Here is a 19,776-nt window from a genome sequence, read left to right as displayed (position 1 = left end):
TCTCTCTCTCTCTCTCTCTCTCTCTCTCTCTCTCTCTCTCTCTCTCTCTCTCTGTATCTCACTTTAACCCAAAGGTCATCAATTCAGCTACTCTGGCTAACTTGCTCCAAAAATCACTCTTGTCCACTTCTCAAGTACTGGCAATACAGCTAGGCCAGCACACCTGTCTGGCATTCATGTGGGTCCTGAGAATCAGAACTTTGGTTCCCATGCTTATGTGAGAAGTGCTATTACATACAGAGCCACCTTTACTTGTGTTTTCACGGCAGCCATGGTAGATGGTAGAATCTAAGACACTTCAGTTTTACAGAAGCACTGTATGCGTGTTCCAAAGTGAGGTGGGTCATTGTGCAGTGTTTTTACTTCCAGTGAGAACATCAGACATTTCTGATCCACTGCATCTTGGTCATTTGTACAAGCCTGGAAGAACTTGTGTACAAGCTATATGAAACATAAAGTTATCACCATTGAGTTGTATTCCAGCATGCTTTTTTTTTTTTTTTTAAATGCTTGAGCCCCCTTCTGAGAATCACTGTCTAGTGGCATGGCTTCAACCTGACCTTTTTTTTTTTTTTTTATTTAGAGATAAAGTTTCATTACATTTTCTAGTCTGGTCTTGCATTTACAATCCTCTGTCCTTTAGATATTAGGACTTTTGAGCATGTACCTGCCGGGCTGGGTTGACAGGTAATAATTGTTTGAAGACTGCCTAGAGAATTGTCTCATAGCGCATCTGTGAGCTTGTGCCTTTGCATCAGTAGTGTATACATTCACAGTGTTTAGTCATAACATAACTAACACACCAGGACACAGGGATCAGACTGGAAGCCTGAAAAATCAGATAGCCTTTGATACCAGGAGTTTGGTAAAATTTGATGTTTGCATTGTATATTATGCATGATACGTAATTATGATTCATAGGCACTTAAATTATTACTGATAGAACACAATATCAAACTACTTTTCCTTAAATTTCTTTATTATTGGACTGGAGAGATAGAGCTCTCACTCACATGGCAGCTTAAAACTGTTTGTAACTCAGGCTCCAGTAGGTTCAATACTCGTTTCTGGCCTTCATGGGCACCAGATACTCATTCATGTGATACTAGTGAATGCCATACATGCAGGCAAAAACATTTAGACATATAAAATAAAACAAAATAATAAATTTATTGTATTTAGTGACAGCCCCCTCCCCTTCAGGATTGTTGATTAAGTTAGTATTTAATGATTTCCTTTCATGATCAGCACCTCATCTTTTACTCCCTGATACTTCCATACGACTACTGTCTCTTGTTTTCAGTCTCTGCTTAAGCAGTCTCAGACTCTTGTGACTTCTGGGGTGTACATACACTTTACCAGATGCTTTTGTTTTGAGGAGCTGCCATACTGTTTTGTGCAGCGATGGCTCCCATTTCTGTCCTTGCAAACAGTGAACAGTGGTGTTAGTTCCTCCCACATCATCACTGCTGTTGTCCATCTTTGTGATTATAGCTGTCCTCTACAGGTGTCGTATTGTGGTGATGGGGGCTGACTTGCTCTTGGCTGTGGCTGCCCTGTTCTCTTTGGATTATAGCATTGTGTTTCTTGGTTCTCATTGTTTTATTTCCATTCTTCTTGATTTCAGCAGCTTTACAAATTGTTCTCTTTCCATAAAATATAAATGGGGTATAGTTAAGTAAACATTCACAGGAAATTGCTGATTCTGTTGATTTGTAAAAATAGTGATTGATGAGAAGGTTGATTGGTCTTTGGAAAAATTAGAAATGACATAAATGAAAATCATACAAAGTACCAGTGATGCTACTCCACGTGCTGGGTAGTATCTTAGCATCTATTTACACTGACCTTTTGAGTATTTGTTGGGGTATTTGGTCATTATATTTGATCCCAATTCACATTTTCTTTCCATGTTAGTAAAGAATTCTTTTTTTTGGTTTTGTTTTGTTTTGTTTTGAGACAGGGTTTCTCTGTATAGCCCTGGCTGTCCTGGAACTCACTCTGTAGACCAGGCTGGTCTTGAACTCAAATCCGCCTGCCTCTGCCTCCCAGGTGCTGGGATTAAAGGCGTGCGCCGGCCGCCACCACCACCCTGCCAGTAAAGAGTTCTTAAAATTGCAAAAGAAAGTAAACATTTTCAGATAAAAGTGTCTTTTGTGTGATTCACTAGGAGAGAGTCATTGAGAGGAAGCAGGGAAGACTCAGATGCTTTTGTACGTTGATGGGAGTGTGAGATAAGCCTGTGCCTGTTAGAGAGCAGTGATTGAGCCTCAGACATGTTCTTGTTGTCATCAAGTAGCCAAGACCACTGGGTGCCCTATGCCCATGGTTGCCAAGGCCTTTTATAAATTATATGGCCGTACCAGCTCATACTGGTTCAGGGTATGGGAAGTGAAGCTGATACTGTAGTTGGCTGATAGGGAGTAGAATGGATGCAGAAGAAAATGACATAAATGAAGAAGATCATACAAAGTACCAGTAATGCTACTCCAGGTGCTGGGGCACATCAGGGCAGGGCCTATCTTAGCATACATTGCCTGCTCTCCATTTGCAGGGTGGGCAAGGGTGCATTTTAGGGGAAGGAAGTTAGAGGGAGGTCATGTGCATGGACACATGGAAAGGCACAGGAAAAGTCAGGATGTCAGGGTTCTGGGTGGAATGTTCAGGGAAGTTGTTCTTGGTACTGGAATTGACTGAATTCATGCCTCTGCCTGCTTGCCTGGGCTTCATACTGTTTATATACTGAAGGAAACAAGATACAGCTTTACATTTTTATTGCATGTGTATCTGTGTGCTTTGTATGAGCCTGATCTGCAGAGGCCAGAACAGGGTGCCAGAATTACTGACTGGGACTGGAGTTTGAGACAGTTGTGAACCTCCATGAGGATGCTGGGCATTGAACCCAGGTCCTCTGCTGAGCTATCTTTCTAGACCTCCATCAGTAGCTTTTAAACACAGCGGTTGCAGGGGTTTTGTTTTTAAAGAGGGAGATTGTAGCTGGGCATGTTGGAATGCACCTGTCTTTTCAGCACTGGGGAAGCTGAAGCAGTAGAATCATTGAGCCCGAGAGTTTGAGGTCAATCTGAACAATATAGTGAGAACTCCTCTTAAAATAAGGAGAAAAAAAGAGGAAAGGAGTGAAGAAGTTACATCAAAAGAACAGGTCTTGGCAAAGAGTCTAGGTGCTGTTTTCATTTGGCGGATACATGATGAGGGGCACCGTGCTAAGTGGGGCCAGATTCTACAGGCTGGAGTTGATTTTGAGAAGTTTGGTTTTGGGGGATAGTAAGATGGGATTTCTGTTTTAGCATATGCCAGATGTTTGTTGAATGCTTGCAGATTATCGGCAGAATGTCATGTTGCCCCATCATAGCCCTCTGTGCTGGATTTTATATCGCTGGTTCGTTTGACTGAGCTTATACCTCTAATTACACCTCTAGTAAACGTAGAGCTGAGGTCTTAATCCAGCCTGTCTGATTGTAATCTTAGGTTCTTAGGAGGTTTTTTGTTTGTTTGTTTGTTTGTTTTGTTTTGTTTTTCAAGACAGGATTTCTCTGTGGAGCCCTGGCTGTCCTGGAACTCACTCTGTAAACCAGGCTGGGTAATCTTAGGTTTTGACCTGTCACATTGGTGCCAACTTTCTAGTGCTGAGCCATGCTGACCTGGTGCTTACCATTTTCTTTTTTGGTGTGAAGAAGGAACTTAAATATCTTGTGTTTTAGTTCTAGGTTTTGTTTTTTGTTTTTTTAAGATTATTTACTTATTTATTTATTTATTTATTTATTTATTTATTTAATGTATATGAGTACACTGTTGCTGTCTTCAGACACACCAGAAGAGGGCATCAGATCCCATTACAGATGGTTGTGAGCCACCATGTAGTTGCTGGGGATTGAACTCAGGACCTCTGGAAGTGCAGTCAGTGTTCCTAACTCCAGCCCCAGTTCCAGTTTTTCATTAAAAGTTTATGAATATTCAGTTTGAATAATGTAGGAAATGAACAACTGAGAATTTGTGTGGTGATTGCAGTAGTTTACTACACATATTCCTTCCTTTTGGACCTTTTTTCTCTTTCATTGCTGTTGCTCAGGTGTCTTATATCAAAGATGTCATGAGATTTTCACCTTGAAGTTCTTAGTACATGTGGTAGTTTAAGAACGGCCTCCATAGACTCATAGGTGAGTGCTTGATCATCAGGGAATAGCACTATTTAAACAGCATGACCTTTTTGGAGGAAATGTGTCACTTGGGGTAGGCTTTGAAGTTTTAAAAGCCTATGCCAGGCCCAGTATCTCTCTCTGCCTACGGATCAGAGTATAGCTCTCAGCTACTGCTCCATTCCTTGCCTCCAGGCCACTGTGCTTCTTACCATAATGATAATGGACTAAACCTAGGAAACTGTAAGCCAGCCCTCAGTGAAATGATTTCCTTTATAAGAGTTGCCTTGCTCATGGAGCTTCTTCACAGCAATAGAACAGTGACTAAGACAGTATATATTCTATATGTTCTTACAAATGCAAACCTTAAGAATAGTCAGACTGAAAAAAAAAAAAAGAATAGTCAGACTGGTGAAATAGTTCAGTGGGTAAAGGCACCCATTTTCTTTTTTTTTTTTTTTTTTGGTTTTTCGAGACAGGGTTTCTCTGTATAGCCCTGGCTGTCCTGGAACTCACTCTGTAGACCAGGCTGGCCTCGAACTCAGAAATCCGCCTGCCTCTGCCTCCCAAGTGCTGGGATTAAAGGCGTGTGCCACCACCGCCCGGCTATAATAGGTTTTCATTATGAAAAGTTCGGCTAACACAGGAGCTAATAAGTAGATCTTGGAGTAGAACGAAGTTACCTAGGTTCAAAGCCATGGCTCAGCAAATTGCTCAGTCTTCTTTCACTTGTTGTTTTGTATATGTAGTGACGAGACTCAAACCCTGGGCTTGCCCGTGCCGTAGTCACTATTACTACCATATCTGTATGCAGTCTGTGTGTGCATGCACATGTGTGTTTGAGTGTATGCATACTCGAAATGGAGTTCACACTCTTGTAGAGGCCAGAGGTAAACCTTGAACAACACAACCCAGTAAGTATCCTCCTCATTTTTTGCCATAGGGTCTCAAGTCTAGGGGAGAGCCAGACTAATATGTACATTTTCATCTGTCTCTCTGCTGAAGTCCTTTGCATTAAATAGAACAAAGGTCATGTTTCTTTGCTTACCAGCCTTGTCAGAACTCATTTTAGTCATAGCTGACTTTTACAGATTTTTGTTTGAGGCAGGGTTTCACTCTGTAGCCCAGGTTAGCCTCCAACTGTTGATTCCCTTGTCTCAGCTTTTCTGATGGTGGGAATTACAGGCCTGTGCTACCGTAACTACATAGATTTTGTTTTTGTTTCTTTACCTTCAAGGTTGTTTACAGTGGGAAGGGGTGCTTTCTTTCTTCCTGCCCGGTGACTTAACCTTTTTAGATTTGATTATAACAGCCAGTTCAATTGCCTGAATTCTTGGTTTGCTCATCCTTCCTGCGTAGTCACATCTCCTGTGGATGTAGAAAAGCTGGTTAGCCCAGGGCATTGGCTCTGGTGGCCAGTGCGCATAGAGTTTGGGTTGTCAGATGAGTTCTGTGTTCCAGACCTCTACTGGCAACACAGTTAGTTGCCTTCCCTTTTCCCACTGGGAGGGATCTGTAGCAGATAGGAGAAGGGTAGAAGGAAGATTGCCACATAATACCCTACCATATAGTTTAGTGGTTAAAATAAGAATAATCCTCAGAGGAAGTACATGAGCATGCACATGACACTTTTTGGGCTTATGAGTCTAGGTCCTGGGCTTAGAAGTTTTGGACATGGAGCTTGTTTACGCTTGCATCTGTGGTCATGCTCACTGTTTATGCTGCTGACTAGAACATCTGCAGCCTCTTGTGTGGAGGCTCCTCATCCATGGTGTCCAGGTAGTATCATGGTAGCTAGTATGGCAGAGAAGCAGTGCTGATGCAATGGTCTGGGTTCAGGAGTCCATGACAATTATTGCACTGTTACCTATAGGTCCAGGCAGTTATGAGGTCCATCACTGTGAAGGTAAGAGAACAGAGACCCCAGTGTTCTTGGTTTTTTGAGGAAACCCATAGTGGGACGTAGCTTATTCCTGCCTTCTCTGGGAAAGGGCAGTGGCTGAAGGCACCCTTGTTAGAAGTAGCAGGAGTGGAGAGAGCTCAGTCTGTTTCTTAGTAGAAAGGCTCAGTGCAGGGTTACGTAGATGGGAAAGGACTCCGTTCTGGATCTCTAAATCCCTTAATTGTAATTTCTTGGGCTACTTTGGATATCAATTGTATATTCCAAATTTAGGAATGGATTCTTTTTTTCTGCCAAGGGATAAAAACCAGAAAGACAAAAGGGGAAAACAAACCCCTCAGACATTGAAAGAGTTCTCTCCTCCCACCCACCTTGATAGTTAGCTGGCAAAGCTGGTGTGTGGAGACTTAGGAGCCAGGGGAGTGCTTTGGGTCTCTGATTACTCAGCTAAAGATGATCCTGTCTTTGAGAACTGTTTACATCTTGGATATCCTTGGTTCTCTCAGTTCTTGAGGTGCTAACCCTAACCCTTGAGTACCTAACTATCCTGAGACAGAAAGAAGTCAGTGGCTTCTTTCTGTCTTAGTTGAGGTCTTATTGCTGTGAATACACACTATAGTCACAGCAATTTTTAGTTTAGTCCATTATCAACATGGTGGGAAAGCATGGCTGCATGCAGATAGCCTGGTACTGGAGAGGTAGCTGAGAGGTCTACATCTGGATTGGCAGGCTGTAGGAAGAAGAGTTCTTTGGCCTGGCTTGAACACTTGAAACTGTAAAGCCCACCCCTTCCTTCAACAAGACCATACCTCCTAATAGTGCCACTTCTTATGTACCTTTGGGAGGCATTGTCATTCAAACTAATACATTGAGGTTTTTCTTATTTTGACTAGAACTCAGAGTCTCTGCTGTCTGGCAGAGAAGGTGATCTCTGCCCTGTTAGTATTGAGGAAAGTCCAGCTGACTAATGCATTAGGCATAGGAAAAGCCTCTCCTTCTCAGTTGCTCCTCAATGTAAACTGCTGAGGTCACACTCAGCTGTTAAATCCCCAGAACAGAGTGCAAGAAGTTTCCTTTCCTTAATATTTTCCTGCTCTGGAAATATCCTTAAGTATAGGTAGATATGTGAAAGCTGACCTGTTCCCCAGTACAAACAGAAATACTTGGTCTAATATGCAAAGGGTATCAATTACTTGCAGAAATATTTTCTTCAGTTCTCTTTCTGCCTTTCATAGGAGATTTATTCAGCCACTTTTATCTTCCAGTTTTGCCTGATAAGGAATACTATTTCTTTTTATTTTTTTACTTTTTTTTTTTTTTTTTCGAGACAGGGTTTCTCTGAGTAGCCTTGGCTGTCCTGGAACTCACTCTGTAGACCAGGCTGGCCTCGAACTCAGAAATCTGCCTGCCTCTGCCTCCCAAGTGCTGGGATTGAAGGCATGTGCCACCATCGCCCAGCTAGGAATCCTATTTCTTGATCTTTTTGAAATAGGAGAAAGTTTTTTTTTAAAATAAGGTTTATTTATTTATTTTATATATATGAGTACACTGTAGCTGTCTTCAGACACACCATAAGGGGGCATCTGATTCCATTATAGATGGTTGTGAGCCACCATGTGGTTGCTGAGAATTGAACTCAGGACCTCTGGAAGAGCAGTCAGTGCTCTTAACTGCTGAGCCATCTCTCTAGCCCTGGCTTAGACTTTTTAAAAACATAAACCTTGTACAGCAGTTATAGTTCACCTTCTCTGCATTTACATGATCTTTAAGTTTGGGAATCAGATGTGGTGACAGCTTCAAGCGAAAGGTCGGAAATTCTATATGACAGGTGGAATAGAGCTTTAGAGGGTCCTGTCTGCTAGGACCCAAGGCTGGAAGATGGAGAGTGGGTTGTAGCCTTGTATGTACTTTCTGGAAAGCCCTAGTCCATGCCCAGAGTTGTTCTTTGGAACATCATAGTTTTGAGCCTTGTGCTGAGTTATAGTTTTTAGGTTGATCTCCGGATTACAGAGCAGGAACTTCTAGGGCCAGAGGGATTTGCCCTTGGGATGCAGTTAGTTGTGGGATTATTACTGGAGTTAGGGTTAGAATCTGTGCCCCTAGCAGCCCTATAGTCGGATTCTTTGGACCTGCCAACAGTTAAATAATAACACAGAGACTTATTAATACTTATTATAGCTTAGGCCTTTAGCTGGGCAGACCTTCAGCTAGCTCAATCCAAATTATCCTATTTTAGCCCTGTGTCAGACCAAGTCTCTGATCTTGTTCACATCTGACCTGTCCTGCTGGGGAATCTCGCACCTCCCAGTTCTTCTCCCAGAGACCCTTTGCCCAAAAGTTGTGCCCTACCTTCCTATTTTAGCTAAGCCAGTCAGCAAGTGAAGAAAGTGAATGTTTACAAAATAGAAAACTTGGTGATGGGTCATATAGCTCTCCATTGGTACAGAATTAATACTTGAATATACTGAGAGAGCCTTCATTCAATGTACTAAAGATTACTCAGCACAGCCCTAATAAGCTAGATTTGTCTATCCTTCTTAGAAGAGCCAAGTTAGTAGTGAAAACAAACAAAAAAATGATTGAGTATGGCCACATTGGAAAGAGGGACAAAGAGATCCAGTAACCCAGGCTCCTAACATGAATGTGAAGCTTAAGAAAGCAAGAGATATGCATAGTTAAGCAGTCAAGGAAATGGCATGATAGAACCAAATCTCAATAGTGTCCTTCCAAGGGCCAGCTCTGGCTCAGAGAGGGGCTCCTTAGGAAGTGGGTGTTTGGGAGTGGAGAAAGAATGAAGCAGCAGCAATAGAAGCACTTGTCGGGTACAGGCTAGTAGCCCGTGTTCTGCTTGAGCTGGCTCTCTAGATAGCTCAGCTCTTGCAGACCAAATCCCAGTCTTTTCTTTACATATCAGTTCAATCGTCATCCCAGGTTCCCTTTTGATTATTCCATGAATAAGGATTTTAGGACCTTAGCCCCTTGATTCTTAGAGACAGCAAGTATTTTTTTTTTAACATAGCAAATGAACTGAAAAATATGCCTGCCTCTGTAAGCACAAAAGTGTAGCTGGGTGAGATCTTGTCCTGAGATAAGATTACCATTCTCACCACACCTGGACCTAAACTCACTCTATCCCAGGCTGATCTTGAACTCAGGAATCTACAGGCCTTTGTAAGCACAAACAATAAACTTAGCTGGGTGGGATCTTGCCCTAAAGATACCATTCCCTAAATCTCTTTATTTCTCTCCTTAATAACTTTCTGACAAGCTGGCTTGTCAGTGCAGCTGACTCTATTCTTTTAGATCTGTGAAATCCCTCGTACAGTCATATTGCATTCTTATATTTTGCATAGTTGAGAAATTATATATTTCTGAACTCATGTTTTCAGAGTTCTTTCCTGTAGTTTTAAGGGCTGTCCCGAAGGTCACGGTGTTTACCATTTTGCTGGGGAACACATTCTTGCTGTTTCTAATTATCATGGAGTCATTAACCTTAATAGGGAGAGCATTCCCTGAAGGAAGTACATGAAAATATATACATTATTATACAAATAAGCCTTATGCCTAGAACTATCAACACTCATGGAGGCCTATGCCCTGCCGGCCCTGCTCCAGGGGCGGAAACTGTGTCACACTGTCCCTTCTGCAGCCATGCACGACTTGGCAATATCTTATATGGGGATTGGATGTACAAGCATAGAAACATTTCTTAATAAGAGTTTCACAGGGTGGGGAAAGTTTTATAGGTCCGTAGCTTTTTGGTGGGCTATTCATCTTTGATAAAAACTAGCATGGGAACTGCTTTTCTAGATAATGTTGAGTCCTTGTCTCCTGTGGACTGTTGACAAGGCAGGTTACATGACATAGTGTGCTGTGGACAGCAGGATTGGTCCTTTTAAGATGTTAGTTCTGTGGCAGCCAACCTTGGAAGGGTATCAAAGTGTCTGTGTTTTAAGGTAAAACAGTCAGGGCAGTGTTCCTGGAGACCTAGTTATAGCTGGGCAGGAGCACTCATCACTCAGTACGAGTCCCCATTTTTTTTTTTTTTTCTTGGTTTATTGAGACAGGGTTTCTCTGTGTAGTCCTGGCTGTCCTGGAACTCACTCTGTAGACCAGGCTGGCCTCGAACTCAGAAATCTGCCTGCCTCTGCCTCCCAAGTGCTGGGACTAAAGGCGTGCGCCACCACCACCCGGCAACAAGTCCCCATTTTTGTGTCAGGTTTTTTGGTAGCTGCTTAGTAGATACCTTCTTTGGGCCATACCAAAGGCGTTTGTTCCACACAGTTTAGAGCTGAAGTAATTCCATTAGTTTTTCCCTGTTTGTAAGATTTTAGTTCACACAGTTAAGCCAGGTATGAAACTAGACACTGTAATTCTAGTGTCTGGGAGGCTGAGGAAGTAGGATTGCAAGCATAAGGCTAGCTCTGGGCTACATACCTCAGAAACAAAAAACAAAACAAAAGTATGTGTGTGGGGTTAAATGCTATATAAATACTAGTATTTTCATAGACTTTTGTCTTTGAATAAATTTAATGTACATTATCCAAAAGTACATCTAGTCCTTATTTGTCTTTGAATTTTAGGAATCTTGCAAAGGGTAGCACGTTTTTGAGTTTCTATATTTCTCTTCCTTAGACTCTTTTAGTAAAATTCAAAATCAACAGTTTGGCAGAAATAGACGGACAAGTAAGTACCTGAATGCTGACTTGGGCAGGGAGCCTTACCTGAAGATGTACCGTGACTTTCCCTCTGTGCAGGAAGCTGTCGGTGTGTGTTAGGTGGTGTCAGGAATGCCTGATGTGCAGAGGCAGTGAAGTTAGGCAGCAGCAGACAGTTAAATACCAGGAATGCTTGCTCATCTTCCTGAAAGATAGTAATTGGCTCTTTAATCAATTTGAAGTTAATAATGTATGAAATTTTTTAGTTTATTTTTTTCTTTTTAAAAATTTATTTTATATATTGCCGGGGGACAGCCCTGGCGTTGGTGGGAGAAGAAGTCTGTTCTTTCTTCTCCTCGTTGGTTCTTCTTGAGGCAGCCATGGGTTGGGGAGGGGAATGGAAGAGCGTCGATGGGGGGTAAGACTTGGTCTTACAGAGATTTGGGGTGAAGCCTTGGGCCTTACAAGCGTTGGTGTATAACAAGAGTTTACTTATCTATGCTAGAAAAGTTCACTTACTATGCTACTGTAGCTGGCCTGCTCTGGTATCCTCTGGCACTTGTACCTCAGCCCCAAAACAGCAGAGGATTAAGCAAATAGCCTTTATAGCCTTTGTACTCTCTCTGCAGGAACTGCTGGGCCCAGACTTATGCCTTCTAGTCTCAGGTTGCAGGAAGAAAAGGACACTTAAAGAAGTTATCATAGAGTTTATTGCTACATGTAAAAAGATTCCTATGAAAGCTATCTAAGAGAAAAAGTGGAAAGGTCCTAAGTGGGGAAAAGGAAAAAAATTCTAAGAAAGGAAAAATTCTAAGCAGGGGAAAAGGAAAGGAAAGGACATTCGGCTCATAACAAACCTCTACATCTACGACTACTCTATTCTACTACTACCACGAGTACCACTCTCTTTGTCTTTGTCCTCAGTACTTATGCATCTTACAGAGTACATGGTCACATGTTACAAAGTTCATCACAAGTTCACACCAAAACTCAAATCATAAATTGAAATAGAAGTTACAACAGAGAATGTTTACATGCATATCCATTAGGAGTAATTATCTGGCTAAACATCTATCACCTGTCTAGCTCCACAGGTTCAACGAAGGTTTAAAACTATAACTAAGAAATTAGTGAAGTTTTGTATAGATAAACCCAGGCAATATTTTCTCTTCTGTCCTAGCACCTACAATAAATCGTGAGTTCCCTTTTAGTGACCTTTGGTTAATTGTTTTACAACCTCATTGGAATGTGCTCTGAGCAGGAGAAAGTCTGGTTACTACTCTCTAAGGGCAATTAACTGATGACACTTGGGAGACTGGCAGAGTTCTCATTGCAGTTTGACTATCAGAAAGGGAGCTAATAGCAGTCCCACTATAAAAGAGCTTAATAATCACTGATATAATTTTAGGAATTCTTATAGGATCATCATCAGGACTTAAGAAGTCATCTATTTGACTATATAGCATCACTACAAGACAGTACATCTTCGTGGGTCTGCAGAGATCTGCTCCAATGGGGAGTGCTATTGCTTAGTGATTGTTATATATGTTTAATAATAATAATGATAGGAAAAGCATATTAATAGCAGGAATCTTTCCTAAAATAAGCCCCCGACAGCCTTGCTTTATCAGGGTTCACTATGTCGCAGATGAGGCAAGCATTTGAGGATGATCATCTGCTAATAATTAACTTGTCCCATTACGGCTCCTGACAATGTATGTGAGTACACTGTCACTGTCTTCACACACACCAGAAGAGGGCATTAGATCCTATTACAGATGGTTGTGAGCCACCATGTGGTTGCTGGGAATTGAACTCAGGACCTCTGGAAAAAGCAGTCAGTGAGTGCTCTTAACCACTGAGCAATCTCTTCAGCCCTTTTAGTTTAATAATACACACTGACTAATATCTTTTTAAAAACATCTTAAATCTGTTGTGAGATTTACACTAGCTGTAGTATGACAAATTATATTTGATGAAAAGTCATTTTATGTTAATGTGGCAAAGGATAAACAGCCTTGTAGATGAAAAGCAACACTTTTCTGTCATTCATGAGGGAAGTTCATTCAATTGAATGCTATGTATATGTTGTCTTTATTTAAAAACAGTCAGGGAGATGGAGAGATGGCAAGAGCACTGGCTGATATTCAGAGGACCGGGGTTCCTTTCTCAGCACCCACATGGCAGCTCACCACTGTTAACTCCAACTCCAGGAGCTCTGACCTCTTCACACAAATACACTTGCAGGCAAAACACGATGTACATTAAAGCAGACAACAACAAAACCAACCAATCCCTGGAACTCACATATTAGGAGAGAACTAGCTCCTTCAAGGTGTCCTTTGATTTTTAAAGACATCTGTGTATGTGTGCACACACACACACACACACACACACACACACACACAGAGAGAGAGAGAGAGTAAATGTTAGAAAGAAAAAGTAAAGCAGCATTTTAGGATTAGGAAGATCTCTGGAAGGTCTGTTTTTAGTGTTTTGTTTTTTTTTTTTTTTTTTGTCTGTTTAAGAAAGGGCTGGGTCAGGGAGCTGACACAATGAGTAAGAGTGCTTGGTGTACAAGCCCACCCACCTGAGTTACATCCCTTGAACCTACTGTGGAAGAAGAGAATTGAATCCTGAAAGTTCTCTTCTGACTTCATTCTGTGTACCAGTACTTACATACACATGCGTTTACCATAATAGTAAAAAACAAAAACAAAAAAACAAACCCGTTTATAATACGGTTTACTTATTTATTTACTTTATGCATGCATGTTTTGCCTGCGTGGATGTCTGTGTACTGTTTGTCCTTGTGTCAGCAGAGATGAGAAGAGAATGTCAGATCTCTTGGGACTAGAGTACAGACAGTTAGTTGTTGAGCTACCTTGGGAGTACTGGGATTTGAACCCAGGTCCTCTGGAATCAAACCTGGCTTTTCTAGAAGAGCAGCCAGTGCTCTTAGCTATCGAGCCACCTCTCTAGCTTCTAGATGAGTAGTTTTGAAAAGAATAAAGTACCTGATTTCCTTAAGACTCCTCAGTTGGAGTTTGCCATGTACTTCTGTGTAAATTGGCTCCAGGTTATGAGAAAACTGCACAAGTGTAATTGTGAGTAGGATATGTTCATCAAGTATAGGATATTGGCTTTGTCAAGATTAGTTGTGAATTTTTCTATATAGTCGAGATAGTATTTTTGTTTTTGTTCTCATTGCAATTAAGAATGCTTTGAGAAGCCGGGAGGTAGTGGCGCACGCCTTTAATCCCGGCACTTGGGAGGCAGAGGCAGGTGGATTTCTGAGTTCGAGGCCAGCCTGGTCTACAGAGTGAGTTCCAGGACAGCCAGAAAAAACAAAAAAAAGAAAAAAAGAAAAAAAGAAAAAACCAAAAATAAACAAACAAAAAAGAATGCTTTGAGATGATGGAAATATTCTTTGCTTTTGTTTTTGTTGGGGTCCAGGAGTCACCCTACAAACCGTGTGAACACCAATCTCTGTCAGAGAGAGGGATGGTTTATTGAACACATACCCTAATACTGATTGATCAGGGATATAGCCTCAGACTTATCTGGGGTTATGACTTCAAATATCTTTCTGTGTCAGCTGATAAAGGGAAAAAACCCACAAAAACCACAGTGAGCTCATATTCAGGTGCAGGAAGTTCTTGCCCGGTGGTCGTCTCTGACTAAAGTCATTTTAGTTATAACAGTTCATATTGACCTTTAATTTGATGGGCCTACATAAAGCTTTGTGGAATTTAAGATTAACAAAGCTCATATAGAACATAACAGAGTATGTGATCAGCATGACCCTGCTCTGAGTCAAGTCACTTCTCTGTGTCCATGACTGGCAGGCATGTTACAGCAACAATATGAAATAGCTGGAGGCCTGGAACAAGGCTACAGCTATTGGAGGTGGGGCAGGCCTCAACAGTTTCACAGTTTCTCAGTTTTTCTCTCTCTCTCTCTCTCTCTCACACACACACACACACACGGGGGGGGGGGGAGTGTATGAGTCAAAAACAGGGTTGAGCACTGGTTGTACTTGAACTCAAAATAATTTTTAGCTTTTTTAAATGTTGAAATTACAGATGTAGGGGCTGGAGAGATGGCTCAGTAATTAAGAGCACTGACTGCTCTTCCAGAGGTCCTGAGTTCAATTCCCAGCAACCACATGGTGACTCACAACCATCTGTAATGGGGTCCAATGCTCTCTTCTGGTGTGTCTGAAGACAGCCACAGTATACTCATACAAATAAATAAAAAAATCTTTCAAAAAAAAAAAGAAAAAAAAAAAAAAAAGAAATTACAGATGTAGACCACCTGACGTATATATACCATAGTTATATGTTTTTAAAAAACAAACTTGAATTCAGCAGGTTTAGTATTCATGAATGCATCAAATCTGAGCCAGTGTGGTAAAATGGTGACTTTGAATGTGGTGTAAAGTGGTGATTTTTAACTCCCATCTTCTTTTTGTAATAACTATTTGGCATTCTAGTATGAAGAAGTTTTTCCTCATTTGCTTATTAGACATTAGTTAGTACTGTTAGAGGGTTATAATCCATCTCTTTTGAGCTTTTCAGGTATTGATTGCTATGTTCCTGTGATGTGCTTGCATTCTTCAGCAGTATCTGATTGATTTTATCATGTCTCACTAACCCACAAATGAGAGACCAAACTTTTACAATGAGTCCTTTAGAACAGGGTGCTTTCATATCCATACCATAATCTTCTTGACCTCTTAGTGCTGATTCTGTATCTGTGTGTTCCTAGAGTGCCATCAGCTCAGTCTTGTGGGGAGCAGATATGCAAGTTGAGGTAGAGTCTTGCAGAATACCTCTACTGACTCTTGGGAAATCCTTGCCAACTCTTTCTCCTTCCTGCTGATTACTGTGGATCGACATACTAGAGGCATAAGACCACTGCTGTGTCAGGGAACCAGATTGGTAAAGGAGCCAACTGGACATGGGTGTGCAGAAACAGGTTATATTAGTGATTTTTGTTTGCTGTTAGGACAAAATACCTGACAAGAACAACTTAAGGAACTGAGACTGTTTTGACCACAGTTTGAGGAGACAGCCTATCATAGTAAGGAAGGTGGATGGGGTAGGGGTAGCTGGTCATACTGAAGTCAGTCAGGAAGCAGAAAGATAAATCCAGGTGGTCCGCCTTTTTTCTTTGTATTTAGCCCAGGATTTCACCTCATGTAATCCTGCTTTCCCATCTGTTCTAGTTTCATTCTGTTGCTGTAATAAAATTTCATGGCAAAAAAGCTCCTTAGGAGAGAAAGGGTTTGGTACTCATATCACATCTACATTCAAAAGTAGAAAAAAATAAATGTACACATGCATGCTTATTACCACTAAGCTCTTTTTTTTCTACTCTTAAATAGTTTAGGACCCCTACCTAAAGAATGGTGACACCCACATTGGGTTAGATCTTCCCATATCTATTAACAAAGATGGCTCCTCACAGGCCATCCTGTTTACTGCTCTATTGGAGGTGGGACCTGGGAGAGTGCAGCTTAAAAATGAGGTGAACTAAATGCAGTATCCAACTTTATTCAGAAGATCAGACAATTTATACTCTGAGGTGTATGTGGCAAAAACTTGTTTTTGCATAGAGTCATGTATATCTGTTTTTGTTGGGCACCAGCTGTTGTTCCCGGTTCTACTCTCTAACTCAGGGTGTCCAGGCGCTCTGGAATAATGAATTGGAGTGTAGATTGGGTGAGGTCTTGGGGTGGGGTCTATAGGATCCCAGTCTAGCTGGGAGTGAGTACAGGGGTGGGGAGTGGAGGGTCATGGTTGTTACAGCTCTTTTAGACGAAGGCCTTTTCCAACAATATTCAGTGAAACACCTTGTGCGCATACACTTTATTCGTGGTAAACAAAGGCTATGTATGAATACTGGAGAGTGGGAAGGAGTTTTCAGGTGAATGTAAATCATTGGCTAGAGTTTAAAGTACTATGAATGCCTTATTTGCAGGGAGAGGCATTCCAGGAATCTAGGTACTTGCTGTGTGGGTTCTTATAGGGGAAAAAGTTGAATTTGTTGGTTTGCCAAGGACTATGTGACCTTGAGGGCCAGACTTCCCAGATAAGGTCAGAAAAGGGGAATCCCTGATGGAAAAGGGAGATCTCTATTTTGTGCTGAGCTCAAAGGAGCTAACTGGACATGATAGACTTTGATCTTAAGTAGTAGGGTTTCCCAGCAGAGGCATACAAACAAACAATTATAGCTAGTTGTAATGAATAATTTAAAGTAAACTCACTCCTATCTGCTACAATTTCGAGAGGCATGAAAGCACATTCCAAGAACAATTCTGTGTTTTTTGAAGAACCTGAGGTCACAAGACTTTTGTCTTTTTTTTCCTTGAAATTTTCTCACAAGCACTCAAAATTCCCTCTGTATATATAACTCCATTCTTGGACTGTGTCTGACACTAACCCAGTGTGGACAGTCCCACGTTTAGGCTCTCGTCTCTGGTGATTCTACACCACCTCAATTAACCTGATCTAGAGAATCCTTTATAGACATGTCCAAGCTGTCTAGTCAATAATCCATGTTAACTGTCACAAGGGCGTGCTGAGCTTTTTCTGAAGAGCTGCTGCAGATGGTTTTGCCTCAGAGATTTGTTTCACACGTTTGCTTTTGTCAGTGTGCTGTCAAGGTTGCCCAGTCTGAAGATGGAAAACCACATTTAATTGATCTGCTCTCAGAACTCCAAGTTGAGTTTGATGGGTGTGGAACGGGGAGGGCCTATATACATCCACTGAGATTTTTCATGTGTCTGGGACGAGATAATGCACTTAGTGGTGATTGACCTTCACTCCAAGTACTGGCAAAGATGGCTGTAATCATTCTTTGGTTTCCCTGTAGGTTAGCAATAGGAACTGTGAGTTCCAACAGGATCTCTCCCTGAGTGTCGGTGCAAACACCTAAAAGTTCTGGTCCTAGACTTAGACTATTCTGTAAATCACCTATTGGTCCTTCTTGGAAGAGGTGTGGACTAGCCTAGGATTGGAAGGGGAGAATGATTGATGCCCTCCTGCACCTTTCTTTAAATGGGGATGGCCTATGTTTCTCTAGTGGGTGTAATGAGGATAACCAGTTCTTTCAAGAGGAGTATTTGGGAAGTACTAGGCACGACAGATGCTTGTTTCTAGGGGGAAGAATATTAGGACTAGGTTTTTTTGTTTTTAAGGTGCTTGTGTAATATAGATTTCGGGTGCAGAGAGGAGCATGACCCTACTCCTGGGAGATCAGGTAAAGTAGTAGTAGCAGTGAGCTGAAGGTTCATTATGATTGTTCTAAGAAAGCTTTTAGGTAGTCTTTGGAGAAAATACTCCTCCAGAGGTTCTCAGAAGTATGGTGGGAATTATACCTTTAGGTTCTACAAGTTGAAAGTCTTTTGTAGCTGCAGGAAGAATGTGGGATTTTGGTGTTCAAGGCCTTGGAACTATAATATATCCCTCCACATGGACCAATACAGTGACTTAAGTGTCTAGTTGAATTTTCTTACTTACCCATTTCTGTATCATCATCATCACCATCACCATCATCATCACTGAGTTTCACTGTGTAACTCTGGCTGGCCTGGAACTTGCTGTATAGATTAGGGTGGCCTTGAACTCACAGAGTTCTGCCCTCTTGATTGCTAGGATTATAAGTGTGTGCTACTTCACCAGACCTGTTATTTTTAAGTTATGTATATATGTGTGTGGCTGTATACTGTTAGGTGTACTCTTGTATTATTCTTGTCCAGAAGAGGATATTGGATCCTCTGGAGTTGGACTTAGAGCGGTTATATACTACCTCATGGGGTACTGAGAGCTGAATCCAGTTCTCTGGGAGAGCAGCATTGTTCTTAACCATTGAGTATCTCTTCAACCTCACTCTTTCTGTAACTTTTTTTATAGGTGTCAAACACTTGAAATATTTAAACAGCATTAACAAAACGAATTTTAAGGTAAATGAAACGAATTAACAGATGCATCTCAAAGTAAATTGCTGTAATAGAGCCAAAGCATTTTAGATTTCTAACTATTTAAGAAGGATATAAACACATTGTTAAGAATGCTGTTCAGATGTGGGGGTGTGGATGGTATGTGCTTTTAATCCCATCTTTGTGAGTTGAGGCCAGCCTTGTCTACAGAGTGAGTTCCAGGAAAGCCAGGACTGTTACACAGAGAAACTGTCTCAAAAAAACAAAATTACAAACAAACAGGAGTGCTGTTCATAGCTGGCAGACTAGGCATATTCTCCTGGGTACTGTTTTTTGAATGTTAGTCCTCTTCCTGGAGGAGATTAGGTTAATGGTAGGCTAGTAAAACCCTATGTGGAAGGATGAGAACTTTTGTAATTGATTTGATTTGAAGATGTCCTGATGTTGACGCCCATTGTCTTTTTTTCTCCTCCTCCTCCAGCAGGCAGTTCTGGCCAAGCAAGAGACCAAGCAGGATTGCTGCATGAAGACTGAGCTGCTAAGGGAAGGTAAGGGCCGGTTCACCCGCCAGAAGAGGGGCTTTGCTGCATGCACTCCCCCATGATCTCGCCCAGCCTTGTTACTTTCTTGGAATTCATCTAGGGTTACAATATAACTTTTAATCTCTCCCATTCCTGAACAGATACATGCATGTACATGTGCGTGTACACACACACACACACACACCACACACACCACACATGTGCGGGTGTGCACATACACACACACCCTTCTGTTTTAGATTTGCATGATAGGTCTGCCTCATGCCTGGTCACTGAGCTTGTCTTGCACAGTAGTGACTTTAGTAGTGACTTACCTGTACTGTAGTGTCAGTCTTATTTCTGTTGCTGGAATAAAACACACTAACAAAAAGCATCTTAAGGGAGGAAGGGTTTAAATTCCATGTTATTGAGTACTGTTTTTCAGAAGTCAGGGCAGGAACTCGAGCAGCTGGTCATGGCACATCGATGACCAGGAACAGAGAGAAATAAGCACACCTGTCTCCCTGCGTGTTGGCTCCTTGTTGGCTTTCTGTGCTCTCATACAGTCCAGGACCCAGTCTGGATGTGCTATGTG

At 41.6% G+C, this 19,776-nt stretch overlaps 1 protein-coding gene across 6 annotated transcripts in view; it reads left to right on the top strand.

Annotated features, from left to right (window-relative positions):
• Positions 1-19,776, top strand: part of Ehmt1 (euchromatic histone lysine methyltransferase 1) — a 134,817-nt gene that overhangs the window by 18,154 nt on the left and 96,887 nt on the right. For 4 of the 6 annotated variants that reach the window (XM_028772803.1, XM_028772800.1, XM_028772802.1 and 1 more), the window contains exon 2: positions 19,142-19,208. In XM_028772803.1, the coding sequence (XP_028628636.1) occupies positions 19,142-19,208 (67 nt within the window). Of the gene's footprint in view, positions 1-18,635; positions 18,685-19,141; positions 19,209-19,776 lie in introns of those variants that run through there. The other 2 variants (XM_028772801.1, XM_028772798.1) reach the window with 2 other exon arrangements.

The sequence above is a fragment of the Grammomys surdaster genome, unplaced genomic scaffold, assembly GCF_004785775.1.
Source record: "Grammomys surdaster isolate TR1022 unplaced genomic scaffold, NIH_TR_1.0 219, whole genome shotgun sequence".
NCBI lineage: Eukaryota > Metazoa > Chordata > Mammalia > Rodentia > Muridae > Grammomys > Grammomys surdaster.
The sequence above is the reverse complement of the archived record's forward strand: the minus strand, read 5'-3'. Positions and strand labels throughout refer to the sequence as shown.